The sequence below is a fragment of the Nilaparvata lugens genome, chromosome X (assembly GCF_014356525.2).
Source record: "Nilaparvata lugens isolate BPH chromosome X, ASM1435652v1, whole genome shotgun sequence".
In the NCBI taxonomy this organism is placed as follows: domain Eukaryota; kingdom Metazoa; phylum Arthropoda; class Insecta; order Hemiptera; family Delphacidae; genus Nilaparvata; species Nilaparvata lugens.
In genome coordinates, this window is record NC_052518.1 from 37,280,298 (window position 1) to 37,303,697 (window position 23,400).

General features: G+C 34.5%; 1 protein-coding gene across 1 annotated transcript in view; it reads right to left on the reverse strand.

Moving 5' to 3' along the window:
* LOC120354999 (dynein heavy chain 7, axonemal-like) overlaps positions 1-23,400 on the reverse strand; it is a 714,404-nt gene that overhangs the window by 158,107 nt on the left and 532,897 nt on the right. The window contains exons 19-20 of the mRNA XM_039443223.1: positions 8,310-8,504; positions 7,316-7,434 (exon numbers count right to left, since the gene is read on the reverse strand). Of these exons, the coding sequence (XP_039299157.1) occupies positions 7,316-7,434; positions 8,310-8,504 (314 nt within the window). The remainder of the gene's footprint in view (positions 1-7,315; positions 7,435-8,309; positions 8,505-23,400) is intronic.

The following is a 23,400-nucleotide window of genomic DNA, read 5'->3' on the forward strand; positions in this document are numbered from 1 at the left end:
TTAAATGTTTAAAGTTTAAATGTTTAAATGTTTAAATGTTAAATGTTTAAATGTTTAAATGTTTAAATGTTTAAATGTTTAAATGTTTAAATGTTTAAATGTTTAATGTTTAAATGTTTAAATGTTTAAATGTTTAAATGTTTAAATGTTAAATGTTAAATGTTTAAATGTTTATATGTTTAAATGTTTAAATGTTAAATGTTTAAATGTTTAAAGTTTAAATGTTTAAATGTTTAAAGTTAAATGTTTAAATGTTTAAATGTTTAAATGTTAAATGTTTAAATGTTTAAATGTTTAATGTTAAATGTTTAAATGTTAAATGTTTGAATGTTCAAATGTTTAAATGTTTAAATGTTTAAATGTTTAAATGTTAAATGTTTAAATGTTCAAATGTTTAAATGTTAAATGTTTAAATGTTTAAATGTTCAAATGTTTAAATGTTTGAATGTTTAAATGTTTAAATGTTTAAATGTTTAAATGTTTAAATGTTTAAATGTTTAAATGTTTAAATTTTAAATGTTTGAATGTTTAAATGTTTAAATGTTTGAATGTTCAAATGTTTAAATGTTTAAATGTTTAAATGTTCAAATGTTTAAATGTACAAATGTTTAAATATTTAAATGTTCAAATGTTTAAATGTTAAATGTTTGAATGTTCAAATGTTCAAATGTGTGAATGTTTCAATGTTTAAATGTTTAAATGTTTAAATGTTCAAATTTTTAAATGTTTAAATGTTAAATGTTAAATGTTTAATGTTAAATGTTTAAATGTTTAAATGTTTAAATGTTTAAATGTTTAAATGTTTAAATGTTTAAATGTTTAAATGTTCAAATGTTTAAATGTTTAATGTTAAATGTTAAATGTTTAATGTTTATATGTTCATATGTTTATATGTTATTATGTTTATATGTTTATATGTTTATATGTTTATATGTTTATATGTTTATATGTTCATATGTCGTGCATTCACGGAGAAACGTGGTAATAGATTTTCATGAAATTAGACAGGTATGTTCCTTTTTAAATTGTGTGCCATATATACAAGGTTTTTTTGGAAATTTTGCATTTCAAGAATAATATAAAAGGGAAAAGGAACCTCGTCCATACGCTGATATTAGAGTGAAAATCTGACTATGGAATTATGCATCATGAGATTTGTTCAGTTGGGCTGTTTATGCTTGAAACAATGGGACAACCATGATTACCTTATTATGAATTTTTGGAAGGAGATAGAAGTGTGGTGTGTCTGGAGAGTCTGGCAAAAGGATGTTGATGTCAGACCAAGAAGCCTCCAGATGGACCATATTGCATCAGCATTTTGAAGACTATCTTTTGGATTTGTGGAGTGGGGTCAGAAGGCAGGAGTTGATACTGTTCAGGGTTGGTGAATTGCCGGTTGGCTTCATTGATGTAATCTGTGGTGTTCAGTAAGACTACAGTTGGACTTTTGTCAGCTTTGGTGATGAAAATACTGTGGTCAGAGGGAAGGTCTTTGATGGATTTGAACTCTTGGGGTGTGATGTTCAGGGTTGGAGTGAGGGATTCAATGAATTTTTTAGAGCTGACTTTGTTCAGGAGTATATTGCAGAAGATTTCAACAGGGTGGTTGGCTGCAAGAGACTTGGGTTCACGATTGGATTTTGGGGCAAACTTTTTGATGATTTGGTCAGAAGTAGTCGATGAGAGATCAAGAAGGGTTAGAAGTGTTGTTGCCACTTAAGTATACTTGTCGTCTGAGATATCTAGTGGAGTGAACAGTATCAGAGAGAAGGTTCATGGCATAAAGTTTGGGAGTTGGGGTAGGAGAGAGACCCTTGTTGAGGACTGATTGATCTGTTGGTGAAAGGTTTCTTGAGGATAGGTTGAGGACAGTGGGATTTTCAACGTTTTCTTGATGGATTGAAGGAGATGTAGATTGTTGGGGCAAACGTTTGGGTAGAGAGGGCAGAAAATGGCAGGGTGAAGAGTGAGGCAAGGCTGGGTTTGTCACTGACGAGGGGGAGTTGGGAATGTTTGAGTTACTCATTTGAAGAGGCAGGTTATTTTGGAAGTGGGATTTGTACAGGGAAGGAAGTTTTTCAAGGTGAGAGTTTCTGTTTTTCTCTAGAGAACAATCTGATTTCTGAGGATTTCATCACAAATATTGGATAGGGGAGAATCATTGTGAAGATCAATCAGTTTGACAAAAGACATAAGTTGACCGAGATGGGAGTTAACAGAGAGAGTGTACTGCTCATCAACAATATCAAGAAACTGCAGTGAAATCTGATGTTGGAATTGGAACAAAGGTGGGTGGAATTGGGGAGAAAGACCAGATAGTGGGAGTTGTATTGATAAACCATTCAGAGGCATTTGAAGAAGTTTGCAGGTGGAGAGGAATTCAACATGACTGATGTATTTGGAGAGTCTTTTGAAATGGAAATAAATTTGTTGGAACCAGTAATTGCAAGCAAAGTTAGGATGAAATTGTAGCATAGTGTTTAACGTTGAGGGGAATGACAGAAGGGATATAGAGTACTATGTAAATGTGGAAGCAAGGGAGTAAGTAGATTGGGTCAGTTTAGGATAAACTGATATAATCTGTTTATGATAATATCTGCAATAATATCCCCATAATATCCTCTGACTCTGTACCCTTTTTCTCTCCATCGATCTGCACCGGGTAATCTGTGGTCTCTGCTGCTACGATTGACTCTCCGTGCTCTGTGGTCGTGACAGTTGGATTTCAAACTGTACCACTCACTGCTCAGTTGAGGAAGGGAACTCAGTTCCCGGAAATTTCTGTTCATAATATGCAAGTTCTCAAGTGTTTTCAATCTATTTATATCTTGTGTCTCCTGTTTAAATTTATATTACAAACTTTAAAGTGTTTTCTGTTATGTGCTATAAATGATCTAGTGATTTTTCCTCTTCATTCATGTGTGAACTTCCTACTACCAACTGTCCATTTCCAAGCCCTTCCTCTTCTGTTTTGTACCTTTCTCTTATAATGATAAATACTCTATGAACTCCTTCCAACTATCCCGATTCACACAGTCCAATAATTTTGTCATACTTAATATTATACAACTTAACTCAACCTATAGTCTAACTCACCCATATCTCAATATAATCTCATACTTCATCGAATAACTAGAATATGTTATAACTTCATGTAAATTTCTAATTCCCAACTTTACATTAGCTACTCCCCTGTGTTGAAAAGCTAAATTAATAATATATTAGCAATAGCCTATAGCTAAAAATTATTGACTGACCATGCTGTCTGTTATCCTATTTTCTCAATTCCAATTCTTATAACCCAACACTGATTCCTTCCTTGTTTTTTGTAATAAATAATTGAGTTATTTATGAATAATAATCTTTATCCTGATATTCTCCACTCACCAACTCCTATCCTAATAGTAAATAAGCTCTTTTCACCAATTCCTATCTTGCTTTGTGATTGTTGATTTATCCTAAACTTATCCAATCAACTTATTCCCTCGCTTTCACATTTACATAGTACTCTATATCCCTTCTTCCACTTCCCTCAACGTTGAACACCATGCTACAATTTCATCCTAACTTTGCTTGCAATTATTGTGCCAACAAATTCATTTCCATTCCAAGAAACTCTCCTAATACATTAGTCATGTTGGATTCTTCTCTACCTGCAAACTTCTTCAAATACTTCCAAATGGTTTATCAATACATCTCTCACTATCTGGTCTTTCTCCTCAATTCCACCCACCTTTGTTCCAATTCCAACATCAGCTTTCATTGCAAATTCTTGATATTGTTCATGAACAGTACACTCTATCTGTCAACTCCCATCTCGGTCAACTTATGTCTTATGTCAAATTAATCTTCACAATGATCCTTCTCTATCCAACATTTGTGATGAAATCCCCCGAAAATCAGATTATGCTCTAGAGAAAAACAGAAACTCTCACCTTGAAAAACTCTCTTCCCTGTACAAATCCCACTTCCAAAATAACCTGCCCCTTCAAAAGCATAATTCCAACATCCCCAACTCTCCCCTCATCAGTGACAAACCCAGCCTTGCCTCACTCTTCACCCTGCCATTTTCTGCCCTCTTTACCCAAACGTTTGGCTAAAGAGGCTTTTCATGGCTTTCCTTCTTTCATCGACTTGCCTTGACTTTGGAATTCTCTGGAATCCGATCTCTCTCTGATATGTTTCCTGTTATCCTGTGTCATTGCCAATAATATGTGTTCTTGGTACATTGTTTTTCATTTCACAAATTGTAGAATTCAAGAAACTGTTGAATATTATTGGACAATGAAAACTGAAATAGGAAATGAAGCAAAACTAAATTTTCAAAACTGTCCAATTTTATGTCAAGAATCAAATTCATATGTTTAGAAACTACATATTTCCTTCAAATGGAAGGAAAGACAATACTATGGTGATAGGGCAGGCCCACTTGAAACAGTATCGTAGAGTCATAAAAGAATAGCACTACTCCCTTACTCAAGAACCCGGCTCACTCTACATCAGTCATGTTACTCCAAACTCTGGAAGCTCAGAAGAAATCGTTAATTCTGTTATTTCTTATCTATCATAACATGAAATATCTCTTGAAAACTTGATTGTGATTGGCTACGATGGTACCGCAGTCAATACAGGTTTGAAATCTGTTTGTTACGCTGAATAGAGCTATTTTTGAGAAGACCTCTACAATGGGAAATTTGTCTCATACACTTGAATGAGTTACCGTTTCGGCATTTATTTGAACTCTTTGACGGCATAACAACGGGGCCTACTTCCTCTAAAGGGCCAATCGGTGAAAAGTTATATAACTGTGAAAAGTTCCCAGTAGTTGCATTCCAGATCATTGACTGTGAAATCCATGAAATAGACAGACAAGTACTAAGTAAGGATCAGCAATATTTACTTGATATATCTAGTGCAATTGGATCAGGTATTTGTGAAGAAGATTTGGCTGCTCGAGATCCAGGACACTTATCTCATTCTAGGTGGTTGACAAAAGCCTACAGGAACCTCAGACTCTACGTAAGTGGAGTAAGCCCCTCACCTGAACTAAAAAAACTCGTTCTATTTGTGCTACGCTCATATATGCCAATGTGGTTTGCTATAAAAAAAGTAGACCATTCACTGACGGTCAAAAACTTGTGTACCAAACCATAAAATCAACAAGGTATTTACCAAAAGACCTGCTTGACATTGTTGATCCCGTAATCGAAAGAAACGGTTTTTTGCACACTCTGAACACATCTTATTGGCAATGACTCAGGATAACAGGAAACATATGAGAGAGAGATCGGATTCCGAAGAATTCCAAAGTCAAGGCAGGTCGATGAAAGAATGAAAGCCATAAGAACATTTAGCCCTCCAAAAATCAACTTTTGTGCACAAGACTACTTTGAATTAATCAACTGGATGGACTCCAATCTCACACTTTCATCACCTCCGTTGTTAAGGGGCTTTACAGACAAAGCAATAAAAGCACACATTGACTTCAACAGTGACTCCATCCCTGACTGGAACTATACTTTTAAGAAGTTTCCAGTTCACACGCAGGCAGTAGAATGGTGCATTAAACTTGTCACCGAAGCTTTGAGAACGCTTTGTGAATTTCACAACCAAAATGGCTTCATAAAAGCAAATCTTCTGTCATGTTCGTCTATGGCCAATTACACAAGCAAATCAGATTTCGAAGTTCCATTTGAAGGAAATATGTTGTTTCTAAACATATGAATTTGATTCTTGACATAAAATTGGACAGTTTTGAAAATTTAGTTTTGCTTCATTTCCTATTTCAGTTTTTATTGTCCAATAACATTCAACAGTTTCTTGTATTCTACAATTTGTGAAATAAAAAACAATGTACCAAGCTCGATTTTCTATCCTCACCCATCATATTGTATCAGGCTTGATCAAACTTGTCTTAAAGTAGCCCACATTGATTGAAAATGCTCAAGTTATGTTCTGTGAAAAATGTGATTTTTTCTATATTTTGGCGAATTTTAGGCTCTGTGCGCCACCGGTAGATATTGCCTAACCTAAATGAAAATGAATCACAATGATTTCAAGCTATACTTTAAGTATTTTCCACCCATTACAACACGAAAAAATAAAATTTAAGTTGAAAGAAAATTCAGAAAAATTTCTTTTTTTTTAGATTTTTAACAAACTTTAGTGCCCATGCGCGACTGGAAGATGTCAACCGATTTCAATTTTTTTTATTTCATTGTGTTCCCCTTCTAAAAGAGACACTTTTGCGAGCTATTACAACTTCGAAAAAAACTTATTTTTTCGGCCCACCCTATTGCACAGCAAAAATTCCATATGAATTTGGAGTTGGTACATGTTGGATTTATTGTCGGGTGGAAAGCAAGCTATGGACAATAGACTTAGAGTGAGATTATCTACTGAAAGCATAAAGGAAAGGATGATTTTCAATTCACTTCAATCTGACTGTTAGAGAGAGACATGGTATAGTAAGATGATTCACTTTAATCTGGCAGTAAGATAAGATTTTTGATTTACTTAAATCTAGCAGTATAATATTGTAAGATGATTCACTTAAATCTGGCAGTAGGATAAGATTTTCGATTCACTTGAATCTGGCACTAAGATGAGATCTTCAGTCCACTTAAATCTGGCAGTAAGATGAGATTTTCGATTCACATAAATCTGGCACTAAGATGAGATTTCCAATTCACTTAAATCTGGCAGTAAGATGATTCAGTTTAATCAATTTCTCAGGGAAATTTCTTCTAGGAGAGGGAATTTTCCATTCTTTTTCTTCTCCTCCTCCTTCTTCTTCTTCTTCTTCTTCTTCTTCTCCTTCTCCTTCATCTTCTTCTCCTCCTTTTTCTTCTTCTCCTTCTTCTTCTTCTTCTTCTTCTTCTTCTTCTTCTTCTTCTTCTTCTTCTTCTTCTTCTTCTTCTTCTTCTTCTCTTCTTCTTCTTCTTCTTCTTCTTCTAATTCCTTTTATTCTTCCTCTTCCTTCTTCTTCTCCTCCTTTTTATTCTTCTTCCTTCTTCTTCACCACTCATCATCGTTGGTTCGGCGTAGGGGAAATCTATTTTGGAAAATCTATTTTTATAAATCTATTTCTGATGGGAGGGTCGGAAAAGCTATTTTTGGTGCGGGGGAGGTGGTGCGTGTGGGTGAGTGAGAGGGGTCGTTGGATGAGTGAGTGCGGAGGGGTGAGGGGGAGCTATTTCGAGAAAAAGTTTCTCAGTCCTTGTAAATATCATCTACTCTAACCAAGCATTATCATCTTAGAAGCGAATCATATAAGATGAAATGGATTATCATAAAACTCACGATAAAATCTCACCTAGCAGTAGAGTGAATCGTTTTACAAGTTTCAATGACATGTCCTTTTTTTTCTTCTTCCAAATCAACATCCTTCAAATAGAACTCTGACAATTTTATGAGTGCATCTTCAGGCCAGTCCTGAAAATGACAAGATTTCTTGCAGATAAGGAAATCAATCTCGTTGTCTCATAGTAATAATCTTTTTGATTAATAACTTACAAGAAATTTAAAATAGCCTATTACCATACTGACAATTCATACCTTTGGTTTCTAATACAGTTGGATATATAGAGTTGGTGAAAATTAAGGAAACAGCTGAATATTTCTTTCCCAAGGGAAATATAGGTGGTGTATAATCTATCTTGTAATTCATCCAGGATAGTTGTGTTTGGGAATCATATTTGAAATCAACTTCAATATCGCGAACCGGTACCGTTTCAAAGTTACACAAATTGAAATGTACCATTGAAATGAATGAGTACATTGAGTAACTAACTATACAATAATATATAATGAATAAATCTGACAGATCAAAGGTTCCTGTACAATGTTTTGAATGTGAGTGAATCTTACTGTTGGTGTTAACTAACACTTGAAGGAGTGAAGTTTGATAGTTTAGATTTCCTATATACTCATTTATTCAATTTTTGTATCATCTATTAGTATTTTCAAATTTGAATATCTCTAAAATGTATTTGGATTTCAATTTGTGGTTTTCGCCATTCATATTCTCTTGAAATTCTGTATTGAAATCATGTGATAAATGACCACCTCTCCATTTTGAAGAATGAAGTATGATTCAAAATGGCGATTCCAAGATAGCGGAACAAAATTTTGAAGCGTCAGGAAAGTTTTCTTTTTTCATTGAATAGGATCCTCTTGTTGAAGGAATATTCAGCTGTCTCCATAATTTTCACCAACTCTGTATACTCAACTCATCTTATTAGTAGCCTTATACAAAATTGAAAAATTCCTAAAGCAATGAATAATCGCCTGTGAAGTTGAATGATTACCTGAAACCAGTCTATTATGCAAAAATTGATGAATGATGGATATAACAGTAGGCGATTACGAAAGCATGAACCTCCAGGACTCAAGCATAGCATTATATGCAGATTGTCTTTACATCTTGACTTGAAATAAGAGAGAACTGTCAACGGATGAATGTCCAGGTTTCTGTTTCCACCTTGTGCATCCAATCTCACAAGCTGAAAATAATAAACACATGTTCAAAATTTTTTCTAAGGATTTGGAAATTGTTTGGAATCGGTGGGATTAGTGTATCTGTTGGAGGTTATTTGTTTCTGTAACAGTCTTTCTAGGTAGTTGCATTTCAGGAGGGATTAGTGGAGTTTTTGGTTGTGGGTATCACTGCAGATGTTTTGGCCACGGATTATGAGGGAATGTGGGAAGGATCTTTGGATGTGATAGGGATGGCAACTCTCAAAGTGTATGAACTGTCAAGTGTTGGTGGATTTGGTAAATACACTGGTGGATATGGCATTGAAATTGGGAGGGATTATGTTGATGTCTGGGAAGTTGATGAAGGAATCAGATACATTCAATCAGGTGAATGTGACTTGAGGATTTAAGTTGATTGAGGAAGTGAGAGAGAGTATCATGACTGTGAGGCCATATGAGAAATCTGTCATCAATGAAAAATATAGGCATATCAGGGTGGAAAGAGTTTGTTTGCAAAGGAAATCATGTTCAAGGAGGCCTGAACAAGTTTCGCATAGGATGGTTCCATCCTTGTGCCCATGACTGTACCCTGAGTTTAAAAGATAATAAATATTCCTGATACACTCCTCATCAAGTTCCTCAATATATTCAGTAGCTGGTTGAGAGTTCAAACTACTTATTGCTTCCACTGTTATCTGCATCTAGGAACTGTTCACCATCAAAAGACGAATAGTTTTTTGGGGGGATTCCCTTCTTCTAATAGAATTTCACGTTATAATTTGAAAAATAACTTGAATAACTAGTAGTTCTGCCAACAGTAGACCTCGATCATGAATACAACTCTCCATCTAATGAGAACGGCCAGTACAGTAAGTACAGTATATTGTGAAGATTTAGCTATGTCATCTATTTTTTTCTGGTGCTAGACCCTCTGTTTCCAGGGACACCGGACTTATCAAGGAGGTACCTTTATATCGTCTCCATATTTACAATATTGAAATAAATTCCTTTTTTTCTAATAATTAATCATAAGAAATCAAATAAATAAAAATAAATAAGTAAATAAATTTTTATTGTCATTAAGCAACATTGGCAATAGACAAAGTCAAAACTATACTAACATTATGCAAGTCAGAAGGTTATAAGTTAATGTAATTGAAAGTATATAAGATATACATATATAAACACATAAACATAACTACATCTAAAGTAAGCCCAGAAGAATTCAAATATTCATCACTATACAAACAACAGTACAAACAAGGCCCTGTCAAAATGTTAAAACAAGAAAGAAAAGCTTTAAGCAATCAAGGAATAAAACATCAATAATCATATTGGAATCCAAGAACTCTTGTATAGAATACATTGATGTTTTCACTAACCAGTTGAAAAGTTTCATTTTAAATCTATCTGTAAACTCATTTATTAAGCTTAGCGGTAATAACTTATTGTACAGGTTCAGACTAATAATATTCTAGCTATTCATTGAGTTTGAAAGCCTTTGTAATGGTATATTCAGTCTATTCTTATTTCTTGTTGCATAAGAATGTATGGTATGTCTTGGAATTTTCTCTACATTTGTTTTTACATGTATTAGAGCAGTGTATATATAAAGATTTATGATTGTCAAGATTCTCAACTTAATAAACAAAGGTATACAATAGTAGATACAAACTGATAATTTAGACTGACTTTTTTGCTCCAAAACCCCCTCCCCCCTCGCTCCCCTCGTCCATCCCGCCACAACAGGGTTGGGGGTGTTCTAAAAATAGATTTCCCCTTCCCCCTACCAAGTGGCGATGAGGGGGATGAAAAGAGAGAGATATATCTCTTTCTAACCCCTTCCCCTTGCCCAGTGGTGATGAGGGGGATGAAAAGAGAGAGAGAGATATATCTCTTTCCAACCCCTTCCTCTTGCCCAGTGACGATGAGGGGTATGAAAAGAGAGGAAGATATCTCATTCTAACCCCTTCCCCTTGTCCAGTGGAGATGAGGGATGAAAAGAGATATCTCTCTCTCTCACTCTCAAATAGATTTTCCCTTCCCCTTCTCCAGTATAGATGAGGGGGATGAAGAAAGTGAGGGAAAAAATAATTTCTCTTTGAGGGGGAAAAAATTCCCTTGCTGACAGATTGAAGTGAATCCTTTTCTCTAATGCTATACTGACAGATTGAAGTGAATCCTTCACTCTACATCTAATGCTATACTGTCAGATTAAAGTGAATCCTTTTCTTTAATGCCATACTGACAGATTGAAGTGAATCCTTCTCTCTACATCTATACTGACAGATTAAAGTGAATCCTTCTCTCACATCTATACTGTCAGATTAAAGTGAATCCAGAGAGAGGTCAATGATCTAAGTTCTTTTACATTTTTTATCTGCAATATCGTACAAGCATTTCCAAAGTTCATCGGAATTTTTAACAACAGATAATGGCGAATCATTTGTACAATCATAATGTAGATGGCCACTGTCTAGTATATCAAGCAATTCGAATATTTCAAATAAAATTGGAAAGTGTACATTTTCTGTTTTTGTTAACGGTAAATCAACATCTTGACATCCTGTTGAAAATTTAATATTCTTCGCAATTGAATCAAATTCGTTAAATGAAATTCCCATCAAGAGACGAGTTAATTTTTTGAATTTTGAAAAACCATAACACTGCATGTTAACGGCTTCCCACATGTTTGACATGTGTGTCTGTTCTATAAATTAACAATATGCACGTGTTGTACCTACAACTTGAAGACAGTCGTGTCTTGCCTGTATAAAAAAGATCGCACAACACGTGTTGTCAGGTCCAGCTCTGACTGAGTACTAAACTAAAAATCGTGAATGGGATATTGGAATGAAAAATCATTAGAAGGCAGAAAAAGTTTATTTACACATTTCACCAGCACAACTATTTATAATTTCATCTTCAATTTTAATTAACTTATCTATACACAAATTATGAGGACGATAATAACATAGATAGTCTCTTATGTCATTTAAATAGTCTATGTAATAGAATATGTCATTCAAAGAAAACTTTGACCTTTTTTTAATTGAGCTTGAAAGTTATGCAAAAAAACCGCAGTGTATAATTTTAACAGAGATTTGGATATATAGTGATGAGTCTGAACTTTACCCAATAGATGGATACAATTGTTTTACAAATTGCAATGACAATTATAGAGCAGGTGGAGTAGCGGTTTATGTGAATGAAGAAATAACAGCAATAGCTGATAAGATAGTTCTAATCTCTGTAGATGCCTTACAAGCTGACTTTATTTTTGGTTATGTCGAAATAAGCCTTATCGCTGTGTATAGATTTCACAATATACCTGTAGATGAGTTCTTCAAAGAGATAAAAACTGTATTAGATAAGTTAGATAATGATAATTCTATCATAACAGGTGACATAAATATTGATCTGCTTGATAGTAATCGAGTATCAGATGAATACCAATTCATTATGTCAAGTTATGGGTTTACATCTTATGTTAACGAACCGACTAGAGTAACCAACATATCAATTTCATGCATCGATCACTTATGGTTTAGATACGTAACAACAAGGAATTCTTTCAATCCCTCCACAATTATAAAGAATTTACTAATCACTGATCATTATGCTATAGAGTTTTATTTTGAGAAAATGATTAAGAAGCGAATAAATCATTCACCCAATACTAATCACAATAAAAGGCAGAAAAAAAATAAACGTTGAAATTCTCGCCAATAAATTTAATAAAATCAACTGAAAATGTGTCCTTGATCTTCCATACGTAGATTTAGCTCTGAATAAATTTCTAGAAATTTCCAGTGAGTGTTTGGAAATAGCATGTACAGGAGAAAGTAATAAAAGGAAAATATTTACACAACCACCACATAAACCATGGCTCACTCCCTACTTGCTAAACCGAATAACAGTTAAAAATCGCTTATACAAAAAAACCACAAAACAAACATATAACAAGAACTTGCTAAATTATTATAAAAAGTATAGGGATAAACTCAAGAGAGAAATACAGGAATCCAAGAATAAATATTTTCGCGAAACTCTAAACAATTTGAGGGGAAACTCTAAGGAGACTTGGAAAGTAGTGAATACGCTATTAGGAGAAAATAACAGGAGAGAGCCAGTTAAAAAATGAGAGCAACAAATGGAGAGACTCTCCTAAACGAGAATCCAATTGCAAATGAGCTTAATAATCACTTTATCAATATATACAGCGCTAAGAATACAAAAAAGCTAAATATCAACGATTATAACAGTTATAAAATACTTTTTGACAAACCAATTCACCATTACCATTCAATGTTTTTCACACCAATAACTAGTTTAGAGATAGAAGAAATTGTACTCTCAATGAAATCCAGAAAATCTCCAGGCTATGATAATATAAGAATTGAGCTAATTAAAAATGTGATAAAATCGTTCTCTAGCACCCTTGCTCACATATATAACCTCAGTTTGGAGACTGGTGTGTATCCAAAAAAAATTTAAAAATGCAATTGTAGTACCAATTTTCAAATCTGGGAATAAAGAAAATCCAAACAACTACCGACCTATCGCTCTTCTCTCAGTATTTGCAAAAATCCTAAAGTTGTCAGGATAACATTAGTAAGCTTTCTAACCAAACACAGTTTTTTCAGCAAAAATCAATTCGGGTTTCAAAAAGGACTAAGTACAGAGGACGCCATGCTTAAATTCATCTCTGAAATATATAATGGAATAAACAATAATAAGAAATTTGCCGGCCTCTATTTGGATATCCGAAAAGCGTATGATACTGTGAATCACAATATATTGTTGGGAAAATTGCAAGACTCAGGAGTTAGAGGTGTATGTAATAATTGGTTTAAAAGCTTTCTAAGTAATAGGTCACAACAGGTAAGGATTGGGGATTCGCTAAGCGAGCTAAAACTTATAGATACAGGGGTAGGTCTGCCTCAGGGGTCCGGTCTATCAGCTGAGCTGTTCCTTGTGTATGTTAATGATCTTTGTAACGGCAACTTTGAGGGATATGTCACAGCCTTTGCCGACGACACAGCACTGAGTTACAGTGCAGATGATAGGGGTCAGTTGGCTCAGATGATTAGTGAAGATTTAAAGAAATTGAATTTATGGCTGCAGGTGAACGCCCTAGAATTAAATGCCAGTAAATTTCACATAATTGTCCACAAGCTGAGGCCTGAAGGAAATGATTTAATGAGTATATCATTTCATTCAAATGAATGTGATAGTCCAATAAACTGCACCTGTGAAAAGATTTCAGAAGCTCCCCAAGTTAAATATCTAGGTATTATAATTGATTCCAAGCTTACTTGGAACCAACAAATAATTAAATTGAAGAGGGAACTTATGTTTGTATGCAGAAAATTTTACTATATAAGAAATTTATGTCCCGAATATGTCATGGAATCGCTGTACTATGCACTCATAAACAGTAGACTACAATATGGAATAGCGATATGGGGAGGAGCTCATTTTAATAACATTAAACCTCTTGTCATCGGGCAAAAATACATATTAAGGACCATAGACAAAAAACCAAGATTATTTAGCTCTTTGCCAATTTTCAGAAAATGGGGATTTCTACCACTAAGGTATCTGTATTTCTTCAAAGTAATGTCAATTTTCTTTTTTAGAAGTGGGCAGGTGAACGTTGCTAACCGCGAATATTATCTCCGATCCGCAAGTAATTTAACCAGGCCAAGACCACACAAAGAAATCTTTAAACGTTTTTATTTATTTATAGCCCCAAAAGTATACAATGAAATTCCAATTAGCATAAGGCAGCAAAAAAATCTGAGAAGTTTCAAGTTTTTTCTGAAGAATTGGTTATTGGAAAAGCAGGATGTTGAAGTGTGGTTTAGAGATCTCAGATAAAAACTTAATGATATTGCAATAGAAATATAGTTACAGGTCATTTAAAGAAATCTATTCAATGTGTGAAATATTCAAATCTAAGCTTGGTAGGTATTTGTTTCTGTTTGTGATGTAAATAGATATTATTATTCAAGGTAAAACAATCCAAGTTGGAGAGTGTAGATATAAGTGATTAAGTGCCCTAAGATTGATCTAGAATAGATAGATGGCAAGGGATACGTTAAGTTGAATTTTTCACCTTATGATGAATGGATATAAGTGGAAGAGTAATTATATTGTTTGTTTTTAAATAGAGAAGACAAGTTTTGTTGATTCTAGAACCTAACAGTTTTCTTCGCGACAGGGATGTAGTAATTATCATTCATAGGTTTATAATTTTTCTAAATGACTAAAACTATTTGCTGGTAACTCCCATAAAGGAATCCTTGGGAGTACCTAATTTCTCTGATAAGGAAGCAATTGTATGATTATTTTGTTATATAATTTCATTGAAAATTGAAATGTTTCTTCATACTGTTATGTTATATGTTTTCATTTGAAATTGTAATTGTGATTTTTCTTTTTTAAGAGAAATAAATTATTATTATTATTATTATTATTATTATTAAATTAACTGTGCTTAGAAAAATGTCTTTTAATTGTTTCGCCAAACTATAATTTTCACGATTTGATTTCCTAATTGCACTTTCACACTCATCATACCAATCAATACAGTTTTTTAACCTCACTTCCAACTCATTATCAGCAGTCAACCACTTTCTCGGATCCATGATAAGCGAATGAACAAAACTAAGTGTATGCAGGAACTATTATAGAGTAATTAAGTGGTCTTTCTTCATTAATTGCCGACAGACAACATGTAAGTGCTTTATGCAGTCTCAATGCATGCATGCAATAAACACACTGAATCTCTTTTCCGTTGTAGAAGAATCCATAACGAGCAAAGTTTCTTTTCTGCGAATTCGTGTACATCGCCGCCATTTTCATACTTTGCATTTGATTGTTTTCGCACAAGAAATTATTTGTTTGATACATATTTTTAAACAACAAAGAATTATAATGTTGAGCACTGAACAAAGCACACCGGCCATCTGGTCTATTTTTATGAATGTTACACACAGCATAACACCATGAACTAGTGAAAAAGCTGAAATCGGGTTTTGCAAAATCCTCTGGTATACATTGAACATTAGTATGTAATCTTCTTAAAAACTTTGCTTTCTCAGTTCCTTTTCTGAAAATTTTCTCATAACCTACAAGGTAATCACGTATTAATGAGTCAGTGTATTTTAAATCTCCATCCTCCCATTTTATTTTATGATAGTGACATTCTAACCATGTTACATCGTTATACAATTTTGCACTCAATTCTGTCTTTGCAAATGGTGATTTGAAATGGAATACAATATAATTATTAAACTGATCAATTATGGCAAGTTCTTTCACAATAATTTGATTACAATCTTGTTTAAACCAGTGAAGATCAACAGTAGCAATTTTTGTACTCGCTTGCTTGTCCACTTCTTTCTCTCCACCGACAGGCTCATCGAATCCTCCATCTTTCTCCTCCTCTTCCTGTTTCTGCTTCCCCTCCTCCACCTGCAGCGGCTTCTGGATCAGTGTACTACACCCTGGTTCATAATAGAAACTATTGGAATCAAGATCACACTGGATACTGGTAGTTTGCGCTTTGTCCAAAATATCAGAACACAAAGAATAGGACATTTTAGATGTTACCTGTTCAAAGGTTAAACTTATAATGAACTAAATTTGTCAGAGTGCACACCTTATATAATATTGCAGCCGGTGCGCTCTATCAATAAAATTACTGAACTTCTTTCACCATGCTCGTCAGAGGTGTGTACTCCATCACACGATCGCTAATTAAAACACAATAGGCTGAAGTATTTGCAGGTACTGCACTATTAAATTCCATTTCAATATGAACATCTGTCAATGATTTCAAATGACTTGCTTGGTGCGAACAATCTACAACAATCAGCGGTGTTGATTCACAAAACGTTTTAAAGTCTATTTCTGTTCCGATTCCGCTATTGATTGAATGATTATAATACGAGGGTGCGAAATCCAAAAACATGCAGTATGATACCTCCTTCTTACCTAGCAGATTTTCATATGGATAATATTTGCTGTTCAAATATACTTTAACATTGTAAATACCGCAGCTATCAAAATTAGATATTGATTTTTTAATTTTATTCTCAGGATCAGTTTGAAATGCAATTATAACGTATTTTGGACTATCAAAACTCGATGTGGTGCGAACTGCCCAAGAATGGTTAAGTGAATTTTGCAAATTTGGTAATTCACAAATTTCCCAATGCCAGAAACCTAATTCCAGTGGAGTGTCAGCATCGAGCAGTCTCAAAAATTTCAGTCTTACATGATCTTCTAAAGTCATGTAGGGCATTCTCCATTGCAGTTTTGTAATTTTCACACTAACGCTTGTTCCAGTTGCAGACTCAACACAATTTAGGTCTGTCGGTGACCTCAATAAGACGAGTTCCTGTTTCAAATTTGAAATTATTCTTTGAAAATCTTCAAAAAACGGGAAGATTAATTTCAGCGGTACACAGAAAGTGAATTTATTATCCGTTAGCTCATATCCTGCTCTGTCAAAACCAGCCAGGTGATATGTGTTTTTATCGAGCATATTCTTCTCCAGTATAGCTTTAATTGTAGATGTTAATCCAATCAATCTTGATTTAGAAATTTGCTGACCTGCTAATTCATATCGTATTTCATCAAAAAGGTTGCCAATTATGTTACTGCTTAATTTATAGTCTGCTGCAACTGGTGCATCAGCCGGGTCTGTTCCCGGTTTTGTACAGTTAACTGTTCCCTCAATAAATATAAATGATTTGCAAGGTAAAGAATAGACATCTAAAGAATTTATGCCAATATGTGCCTCGTCAGAGTTTTTTATTTCCTGCCCCAAATAAACTGTATGAGTGTGAAATTGGAATTTGGTTATATCATTATAAAACTGAAGGTCTGTCTCCACATCCAGAATTTCACTAATTGCTGCCGCTCCTCCTAACATTCCGCCAATCAACTATAAAACCTAACTTTTCTAATATTCTCGCACTTTTAGCCAACAAAGCACATTTTTTTTAGGTGTTGACGCTCTCACATTCGTCTCTCTAATGACATTGCGAGTACACGTCTTTTTTGAATGTGGATTGAAAACAAGATAACCCATTATGTTTACTTTTGTTTTTCACATATGTGCAACCTAATTGTAATTGTATCTCCACGGAAATCAATAAACGATCAATTCTGGTCTGTTACCTTTACATTAATAGTTTGAATTCAATGCGTATTCAAAGGTACATAAATAATCGGTGATGGTACTTTGTTTATTAAATAGCTGCTAGGAACCTTTGGTAAAAATTTGTAGATTATATGTTTTTGTTTTCTGTCAGAGTAACTACCACATGCTAAATTACACTCGAGTACAATACTAGCAATGCTTGTTATGTTAACCAAATGCTGAGAATAATGCCATTTATTTGGTTCCAAAACAACATTATCAAAACCAAGTATCTTACCAATCGAATCAGTATGTGCTGAATCAATGGCTTTATCAGAATGAATTTCAATCTTCATAGTATTTACGTATAATAAGTTTATTCCTCTCATCAATATTCAATTTATTCTTTGAAGATTTTATAATATCCTTAACTTCATATGCACCCGTATCCAGCTCAATTGATCTATCACCATATTTGAAGCTGGAATTTGTTCCTTTGTTAATGTTTGCAATACTATTGTAACTACAAAAATTAATCAATCCAATTTCCCATTCACGATTTTCATCCAATTCTATAATTTCTTGTAAATGTTTGTAGAGGTTACTTGTGTTAGATCTTAATGTAATAACAACCATCTTGTAATGTGTGTTCAGCACAAACACTTAATTACAACTGATTTGCAAGAAACAATAATGTAAGATGACCACAAAAATCGCTATTTAATGGTTGCATGTGCTCTACATTATAAAATGTATTTACTCCAATTTCTTTTCTCCAATATTTGTCCAATCCGTATGGCGGTTGTAAATTTCCAATTGGATCAAAATACCAAACATTGGAACCGACTTTTTTATATGCAACCCAATGTGTACCATCCTCGCTTTCCCTCGCTAAATTCACAATGGCATTCTCTTTTTTTAGAATTTCTTTGGGTAATGCATCTAGCATATATATACCTCTTAGCCGAATCTGTAATAATTTCGACCAATCAATCAAATCATAATTACTCAATTCTCCTTCAATATTCATGTCTTTTTCTTCTTCTTCTTCTTCCTACTCTTCTTTGTTGTTCTACGTTTCTTAACTTGTTTTTGAGGGAATAAACTCACTCCATATGATGATGGGGGTGGTGGAGGGGGTGGAATTAAAACTCTCCCCCCACTAGTTATTCGGAGAAAAGGCTTCAAAAAATACCCTTTTCCTGCAATATGCTTTTTCAACTGAGCTATAGCTTTGCGTCTAATATCATTACTATAACTTCTCCTCTCATTCTTCCCCTTCTTCTCCTTCTTTCTCAAAGACCCAGCAAATGCTGCTTTAGCTTTCATGACGTTTGTAACAAGATAGCTAAGTGCTTTCTCGGCAGGAGGTGTTTGTCGATTTTTGAAAATGTCCCACGCAGTGTTTGCTTGAGCTCTGTCAGCTACCGCTCGAGTTTTATTATCACTATTTTGCGTATACGCTATATCATGTACCTTACAGGCTCTATCTAATGAATTTATACCTTGATCACCTCTCTTTAACCTTTCATTAACCTTTAAGCCCGGGCCACACCACCGGTATCCAGGGATATGAATTTTATCCTGCAGGTTATCAATTACCTTATTTAAAATAGTTGATGTGACAATACCTGCCAAACCTGACACACCCTGAAAAAGTTTTGCCGCTGAACTCAAGATTCCTTCACCTCGTTTCCACGAACTCTGCTTTCTCCTACATACCATTTTCTTATATTTCAACTCAATGGTTGAACATTAACTGAGATTAATTGATTAATTATTCATTACACCAACTTAATCAAAAGAAAATTGAATTGTTTTAATTTTCAATCGAGTTGGAAATGAATCCACATGCTATTGCTATGATACATTGCTTGATTGATAAGAATATTATTTCAAATAACAAATAATCTGAAAAGTTGAAGGCAATTTGAAAAGGGGGAAATGACGCCGCCATCGCGCGCCCACCCACATCTGCAGGAACACGTGCCAAACAGATGTGGGAGGGAGCGAATCACTGAAGCCGCCACTTGGCTGTACGGCTGTGTGTGTGTGTGGTGTGTGTGTGTGTGTGTGTGTGTGTGTGTGTGTGTGTGTGTGTGTGTGTGTGTGTGTGTGTGTGTGTGTGTGTGTGTCTGTGTGTTTGTGTGTGTGTGTGTGTCTGTGTAGCAGTAAAGACTTGTGAGCATGCTCGCAACAAACTATAAAAGGGGCGCTCACCTTATTTAAATATCATTCACAACAGAGTGTAAGCAGGTGAATCATTTCTTCTGTGTGTTTCTACTATTCATTGTGAACTCATCAACAACAACAACAACAGGTAAGAATTGAGAACAATTTTTATAAAAACAATATTACAATTTATTCACTACTTTTACACATACATTCATCTATACAATTCGTAACACATAAGTCGACGAATTGTATAGATATAAAAATTGTTAATGTTTAACAATTTTTATATCGGTCCAATTTGCCGACTTATGTGTTACCATCATCACAAAATTTTTACACTTAGCGTTAAATTGGTGTATTTTCTCTGAGCTAATGCAGGAAGCAAATCGTTGCGGTAAATATACCTCACTCGTAGATTTGCTTCCTGCATTGGTAATTTTTAAAATCACCCGTCATCCATGCATATTTGTTTGTTCCCTCGCCGCAATAATGGGGTAGGGAGTGTGCTCCTTCAACTCCCTCAGCAGGATCCACGGTTTAGGCGTTGGTGCATTTACAATTGTTACAAACTCCATCTCATCCTCCTCCCCTCGCTGCAGCTCCTTCATCAGTGGGACCATGGATGAGTTCTCGTCCATTCCAGCACATTTCTGTTGAAAAATATTTGATTAGTGTCTTATTTGTTTCAGATTATCATCAAATCAGATTCAGCGAATCATACTAGAGAACTTGATCAATAGATTATTGTCATAATCTCAACTTGACATAATCAGATTGGCATTCTCTGCATAAAGTGAGTAATATCAGTTATTGAAATAATATTGTATCAAATAATTGATGCATGAACGTTCTAATCAGTTCAAATAATATTGGTAACAAATAATTGTTACATGATCGATTACTTTAATCAATAATATCTCATAATTCAATTTATAATCGCTTCAAATTATATTCTATCAAATAATTGTTGCATGATTGATTACTTTAATCAATAATATCTCATAATTCAATTTCTAATCACTTCAAATAATATTGTATCAAATAATTTATGCATGATCGATTACTTTAATCAATAATATCCCATAATTCAATTTCTTATCACTTCAAATAATATTGATAACAAATAATCTATGCATGATCGAGTACTTCAATCAATAATATCTCATAATTCAATTTCTAATCGCTTCAAATAATATTTCCTCGCCATCAATTTCTAATCATTTCAAATAATATTGGTAACAAATAATTGATGCATGAACGTTCTAATCACTTCAAATAATATTGTATCAAATAATTGTTGCATGATAGATTACTTTAATCAATAATATCTCATAATTCAATTCCTAATCACTTCAAATAATATTTCCTTGGCATCAATTTCTAATCAGTTCAAATAATATTGTATCAAATAATTTATGCATGATCGAGTACTTTAATCAATAATATCTCATAATTCAATTTCTAATCGCTTCAAATAATATTTCCTTGCCATCAATTTCTAATCATTTTAAATAATATTGGTAACAAATAATAATAATAATCAAAGGCTTGTATGTGCACAGATTTTTTTAACAATCAATCATGGAAAAAAATCTGTGCACACACAAGTTGATAATATTTGTTGAAACTAACCTTTGTTTGTGAGAAGATTGACTCGTCCTTATCCCCGCTAACTTCAGCCTCCTCCTCAAACGTCAACTTCCGCTTCCCCTGCTTCTGCCTGTTGTTCGGTAGAGTAGTTAGCACAGCTCACCGCGGTGCCCAAAAAGCAGCTGGAGCCAAGCGTTGAATAGGGCTGTCCCCCAGCACGATCTCGCCGCCTGGTGATGATGGTTCCACGTTGAGTGGAGCGGGTGCAGCAGCAGTGGACAACTCAGCAGCAGCGATGGCAGCTTTCCGCTGCCAGTAGTTGAGGATGCGCTGGTGTGCTGGTGGGCTATCTGGCAGCACGTATGATGGAGAAGATGTTGATGGAGAACTCATCGTGAAGTATACTCAAAGAAGACTCAGATGTAAATGACAATTTTCCTCTCATCACTTCTGTTTATATACCATATGTTTCCTTCTCTGTTCCAGGCTCGTGCAAGTGAGAGCAAAGCGTGCTACAAGGCGAAAAAAATTCAAATTCCTCCCCTACAACACATGCTCCCACATCATTATCGGCAACATTCAGATTTGTAAGTATTCTCTCTCCTATCACAAAAAAACTGTCACTCAATCATTCTATATTTTCGAATAGCAACCTTGTACATGTGTTAGAAGATGAAGAAAAAAATCTCGTCTAGAACTCTGCATGGGACAGTGTCTGCCCACACCTGCTAGAAGCTGAAAAAAAATCTCCTCCATGTCAACTCACTTAAACATATTTTGAATAGCCTCTCATGATGCTTATTGATTTCTAATATTATCAGTTATTAAATATTTCATTGTTTTCACAGCATTTTCTCACCTCTCAGAATAGGGCTCACTCGAACATTTTTTGAATAGCATTCTCGCCTCTCGATTGATTTCTAATATTATCAGTTATCAAATATTTCATTGTTTTCACAGCATTTTCTCACCTCTCAACACGGCTTCCGACCTCATAACCAGTCGAGCTCTCGTCGAGGCAACACACCTGAGAGGTTAACGAGCAATCTGAGAGGAAGCATGGCCGGTATCTACACCTGGGAGGCTAGCTCACAATCGGAAAGGAAGCATAGCCACCTGTACATCTACAGTCGAGGAGATTCACGCAGCATCACCCAACACATGTAAGTACATTTTACTTTGATTTTATCCTCTGTGGAGGAGAGGAATATTGTTCTCGGAGGACAATATTTGTCCTCCGAGGACAGTTTTTGTCCTCGGAGGGGAGGATTTTTGTCATCGGAGGACAAAAATTGTCCTCGGAGGACAATTTTTATGCTCAGAGGATAAAAAACCTTCTACAACATACTGCATGCATGCGATTTTAGCTCATCTTTATGCTATATCCGGATAATCTTCTCCCCGCTCTTTTTTCTCACACTCTTCATATAAACAAAACGGTAAATGCATTACTTTTTCAAATGGATTTTCGATAATATATTTGCAATAGACACATTGCAGATATAATGGATTTTTATATAAGAAATAACCATTTCTCGCAAAATACTCTGCTCCATCGGATAATGATTTACGATAGTCACAATGTAGATGATGCTTTTCAAAATACTCTCCTTGAATGGATGAATCTTCTACATGATTAAAAGTTGAATTTCTTTCTTCATATTGCCGTAGAATATTATTATCGAAATTCTCCTCTCCAATTGTTATATTATATTTCCTTCTACAGTTCGGGCTGTACCTTGCATGTTCTATTGCTGGTATGTCACTTTCTTCCCATTTTCCCAAACAAATTGTACAAAATACACATCGCACAATGTCTGGCGCAGATGAGAATATAGATCCCTCTTCTCTTATTCCTCCATCTCTTATCAAAAGATAATAATCTTAATCTTTTATACAACATTATGTGATCTTGAGATATCATTTTCACACAGCCTTCTTCTACCAATGCCAATTCACAACTGATTCAAAAGGATACATGAAACTCTAATTCTATGTCA